At 31.6% G+C, this 5708-nt stretch overlaps 1 protein-coding gene across 1 annotated transcript; it reads left to right on the forward strand.

Annotated features, from left to right (window-relative positions):
• Positions 1-1380: 1380 nt before the first annotated feature.
• LOC145124580 (large ribosomal subunit protein uL3y) lies at positions 1381-5128 on the forward strand. The gene is made up of 6 exons (XM_079059989.1): positions 1381-1494; positions 2926-3031; positions 3147-3257; positions 3843-4147; positions 4239-4648; positions 4737-5128. Exons 2-6 carry the CDS (start codon positions 2947-2949, stop codon positions 4993-4995), a joined length of 1170 nt encoding a protein of 389 aa, XP_078916115.1. The 5' UTR covers positions 1381-1494; positions 2926-2946; the 3' UTR covers positions 4996-5128.
• The last annotated feature ends 580 nt before the right edge of the window (positions 5129-5708 follow it).

The raw sequence follows: 5708 nt of genomic DNA on the forward strand, positions 1-5708 counted from the left end.
AGTTTTTCCCCATTTGTCCCTAAAAGACATGGTTTGGTAATTGGCAAGGGGATGTTAACTATGGTAAAAACAATTGAAGTACACGAACAAGAACAATATTATAATGATTGCAAAAACTTGGTTTAGCTTATTTGAATAAGAAATCAATTTGGTTTTTTTGTACATTTGTAGTCAAGCATTTTCTGAAGACATCATGCTTTGCAAGAATATGGATAATGAGGTGTCAGGGTGAAAATTTAGAGTAGATGCCTTTATTATTTTGCCAACGTGTATTATTTACAACGGATGCTTTATGAATTTCTAAATGGTTATTTATGTAAGGATAGAGGACAGAGTTAGCCCAATTTTGTTCACAAAGTTGGTGTCATGTTGTTAGTCTCCAATAAACCGTGCTTGCATAGGTATGAACAAAAAAAGTCTATGCCATGTATCTCATCATATGTTAGACGAAAACTATCATATACAAATTCTTGGATTTATAATGTTAAATTGTGAGGAAAAGGAGCAAACAATGTAACATATCAATATTTATTTGAACAAACATTTTACTTTTATTTATTCATATACATCATTTTACTTTAAATAAGTTCATGAGACTTTTGATTCTTTTTAGGTCAATTCTCTATAAATTTATATTATTTGTCCAACATAAGGGTAAAATGGTTATTTTCAGCATTCAATACAGTCAGTTAGATACATAATCAAACAATATGGTTTCAATCAAAGACAAATGCAGTCAGAACTTCTGACCCAGTCAAATCTTAATTAGTCATCAACTATCAAACAACCCCTAAGCTCAAAATGAAGTTTACCATCAATGAAACATATTACATGAAAGATTATTACCTTAGCAATAATTTATATAAAAAATGCACAACAATTGTTAAAAAGAAGAAATATTTTTATTAACTAACTAACTCACACATATTTTAATGTATTTATATTATTGATCAAGGAACACCTTACCAATGCTCTTGATATCAATATGCGAAAAAAAGAAATTCAAGCTTTGTCTACTTACACAATATCATTAGATGAACAAACAAACATAAATATCGAAGATGATGGAGCTGAAGTCCGTTATATGGAAGGAAACAAGAACAAATAAATCATCAAGGAAAACCGACAATCTTAAATGGCGAAGTAGGTTGTATAAGAGATTTTGATTTTGATTAATAAAAGTAATTCATTGTGTATGTCTCAAATAAGTGAAATATGACAAAACAAAAAACACACACAAAAAAAGTTAATGGGTATTGGGTGCTTTAATAACAAGCCCATATTTTCGAAATCCCCAATTCCCGAATTCCCCAATCCCTAAAAAAGTTATTGTAAATCTGCGGCCCAATTTCAAACCCTAAATCGCTGAACGATTTGATCGGACGGTCAACAACCGCCTCCATAGTATTACAAAGCCGATAAAGGCTAAATCATCTGCTCATTGCACCTCAGCTAGCTACCTCTCGATCTGCTTCCATCTCTCTCAATTTCAAGGTATGGATGTCTGAATTATCTCCGCGATTCTAATTTTCTGAAGATTTTTGTACCAATCATCTTATATATCTACGTATGTATTACTGATTTTTCCTGGATGGAGGCACCGCTGTCTACATCTATATCCCCTTACACCATTCATATGGGATTCTGGGTTTCGGTGTTGTATTTGTTACTGTTTATTTTGTAGAGAATGAATTTTATCTAGTATATGGTTTGTATGCTTGTAGATGACGATTTTCTGTTTACTTTACATCTATCTGTTACGTACATCTTTTCTATGCTGAACTTCGCAGATCCAGCGAAACTAGTAGTTTTAGATTCGGATCTGATGGTTGATGTTATGTTAAAAGTATAGCCTTTTATTCTCTTTATTGTATCAGCTAAACAGAAAAATTGAAGTTTTATTATATTTTAGTGTCTAATTTTCATGATGCTGTCAAGCATGCACTAATAGATCTAGACAACTAGTGCTCCCAATATCAGCTTAATTCGACCTTATTCTGCATTTTTGATTGATCTGAATATGTGTTAAAGTAGCACTTCATATGTTTTAGGCTAATCTAATTGTTTTTTTTGGTTGACATTGTTATTTTCTGTGTAGAGCTTTTAATTAGTATATATAATAGCTTGCATCATAATTTATATATTTTCGATTTTTTTTAACTTTGATGGTTTATTATACATACCATATATATATATTTTGAAAGATTGTATTTTATCTACTGTATTATATATGCTTTGTTTGTTTTATTCTTAGTGTTTTTCATTGTATGTGTTTCTTATTTTTTTCATTTTTTTAAGATGAAGAAGATATATTGATCTTGTTAGCATAGCTTTACCTCTACATGTATGGTGAAAGAAATGGTCTCCTAAAACATACAAATAATCAAGGCTGGAATCTCAAAAAGGCTTGTTTACCAAATCCCAATTTTGGGTTTGGTAAGAAACACTAATGAGCTCAGAGAATTGGCATAGTTTTTTTGCCATAGGCCTGTGGTATTGGAGCATTTCTTTTCATCATTACATAATGTGGTTAAAGCCATATGCAGCTAGTCAATCATCTCTCTTTTATCCGCCATTTTAACTGATACATGACTATTTTTGTTTCACTCCACATATTTGTCAAAAACTCAAAACATGTATCCTGATTTACAGTTTTTTAGTATTTGGTTTTTCTCTTGCTGTTCTATTTTTCATATATTTGTCATTATTATGTGTTCTAGTAACATCTATGTATTCGATACTTGATGACTAAATAAAATTTTATTCTGACACTTCAGTTTGTCATTTTGCATTGTGATACTTTCTTTCATGTTTTCTATGTTAAACTTTATAGGAACATATATACCCATATCCATATGTCTTTTAACTTTTTGTTTATGCTTTTCTTGTGTGATTCTTTGGATATAAACTTTATAAGTTTTGCAGATATTTAAGAAGCTAGTTATCATGTCTCATCGTAAGTTTGAGCATCCAAGACATGGTTCTTTGGGATTTCTTCCCAGGAAAAGGGCTGCTCGTCACAGAGGAAAAGGTTTTTTTATTTAAATTTCCTTATTTTGTTAAAGGCCAAATCTTAATAATTCTTTTGGTTTTATGTTGTTTTTAAACCTATTATTGTGGGATTCTAATATATTGGTTTTTTGCAGTGAAGGCATTCCCCAAAGACAATCCTACACAACCTTGTAAACTTACTGCTTTTCTGGGATACAAAGCTGGAATGACACATATTGTTAGAGATGTTGAAAAGCCTGGATCAAGTGAGTTTTTAACTTTTTTTTACCAGTAATAGTTTGTTTTTTGGCCCTTTAGCATAGCTGATTTTTCAAAATCTGGTCTTAAAAAGTTTGTTTTTTGCAGCTTTACTCTTTATTTGAGGTTCTTGTAATGTTTTTGATCAATGATCCAATTAAAGACTATTCTTAGTTACTAATTATAACAGAGTTTTGTTAATTTTAGTCCTAAAGCGCTATTATCCAATAAGTATAACTGTTTTTTGAGCATTGGTCTTAAAAAGTTGACTCTTTAAAATCTGGTCCTAAAGTTTTTTTCTTGTTGATTTGGTCCCTAAAAGATTTTCTTCCAATTTTGGTCTTTTATGATAAAATATCTCTTTTAGTCCCTGAACAAAGCTGATTTTTGCAATTTTAGTCCAAAAAATGTACTGTTTTTACTTGAAACGTAACATGTTCACGAACAAATACCTAGTTGCATGAGAAGTTTTTTGGACTAAAACTGAATAATCACTTTAACTTGGGGACTCTAATTGTAATTAAACTTTTTTACGAACATAATACTTCTCTACTACTTTATATGTAATAATATTTTCTTTCATTTTATCTCAGAACTCCACAAGAAAGAGACATGTGAGGCAGTGACAATCATTGAAACACCTCCAATGGTGGTTGTTGGGGTGGTGGGGTATGTCAAGACCCCACGTGGGCTCCGCACCTTGAACACAGTGTGGGCCCAGCATCTGAGTGAAGACATCAAGAGAAGATTCTACAAAAACTGGTGCAAATCAAAGAAGAAAGCTTTCACAAATTACTCAAAGAAATACGAATCCGAAAAAGGAAAGAAAGACATTCAGTCGCAGCTGGAAAAGATGAAAAAGTACTGCAATGTCATCCGTGTTCTTGCCCACACACAAGTAAAAACCCTAATCCTTAAACCCTAAACCCCATTACACAAATCCTTAATCTTTTAAACATATCTAATGACATATTGTTTGTGGGTTTCAGATTCGTAAGATGAAAGGTCTGAAACAGAAGAAGGCCCACATAATGGAAATCCAAGTCAACGGTGGTGACGTGGCACAAAAAGTCAACTTTGCTTACAGTTTTTTTGAGAAACAAATTCCAATCGATGCTGTGTTTCAAAAAGATGAAATGATTGATATTATTGGTGTGACAAAAGGGAAAGGGTATGAAGGTGTTGTGACCCGTTGGGGTGTGACCCGTTTACCCAGGAAGACCCACCGTGGGCTCCGTAAGGTTGCGTGTATCGGAGCGTGGCACCCCGCTAGGGTTTCCTTCACTGTTGCAAGAGCTGGACAGAATGGGTATCATCACAGAACTGAAATGAATAAGAAGATTTATAAACTTGGGAAAGCTGGACAGGAATCACATTCTGCAATCACTGAATACGACAGGTATTTTTAATTTTAATTCTTTATTCAGGGGTAAAAATGTAATTTTCTTGTTGAATTATGTGTTAAGATGATTGTTTTTTGATTGAAGGACTGAGAAGGAGATAACACCGATGGGTGGGTTTCCACATTATGGGGTGGTGAAAGATGATTTTTTGATGATAAAGGGGTGTTGTGTGGGACCCAAGAAGAGGGTGGTGACATTAAGACAGTCTTTGTTGAAACAGACATCGAGGCTTGCTATGGAGGAAATTAAGCTTAAGTTTGTTGACACGTCATCCAAGTTTGGGCATGGACGCTTTCAGACTCTTGATGAGAAGGCCAAGTTTTATGGAAGACTCAAAGCCTAGAAAGATTTCATTTTATTTTTTTGATTTAGAAGTTCAAATGAACGGTTGCGAATCTGGGATATGGATATTTTAATAGGTTGGATTTTGAGAGTTTTGTTTTGAGATCTTATGATATGTTTGTTTTGGTCTACCATTCCACCGTCCTAAAATAAGTTCCATCTTTTACTATTTATTTATTTATTAAAATTAATTTTAACAAATAAATAAGTAGCAAGACATTACATATTCAGAATTAAATAACTATTACAATAAAAATGATATTAAGATAAAAAAAATGATTAATAACAATAGGAATAACAACTAATTTAACGATAATATAGTAAATACATACTATTAATTTAATTTAGTTATATTTTTATAAAGTCTATAACAAATAAGGTTTTATGATATCATTTTAGCTTTTATATAGAATAATAATATAAGTATTCCAATATTAAAAATAAAATATTTAAATAATATAATTATAAGAGATTAGACTTTTTGATGTTTTTTTATTTTTATTTTTTATTTTTCTAAATTTTGAGAAACAATGTAGTTTGAACCATCAAAAAGAGGTTTCTTTCCATCATAACACCATCCACAATATATCGCATTTTTTCAGATAGCTTTTGGTGTCATCCACCCTCTTTTACAGATATCCCACTATATAAAAGCTTTTCACATGGTTTTTTTATGGTTCCATAATTCAGTTATACAAGTATATATAATAGATA

This window comes from Lactuca virosa, chromosome 7, assembly GCF_052849685.1.
Source record: "Lactuca virosa cultivar CGN04683 chromosome 7, Lactuca_virosa_CGN04683_v6, whole genome shotgun sequence".
Lineage (NCBI taxonomy): Eukaryota > Viridiplantae > Streptophyta > Magnoliopsida > Asterales > Asteraceae > Lactuca > Lactuca virosa.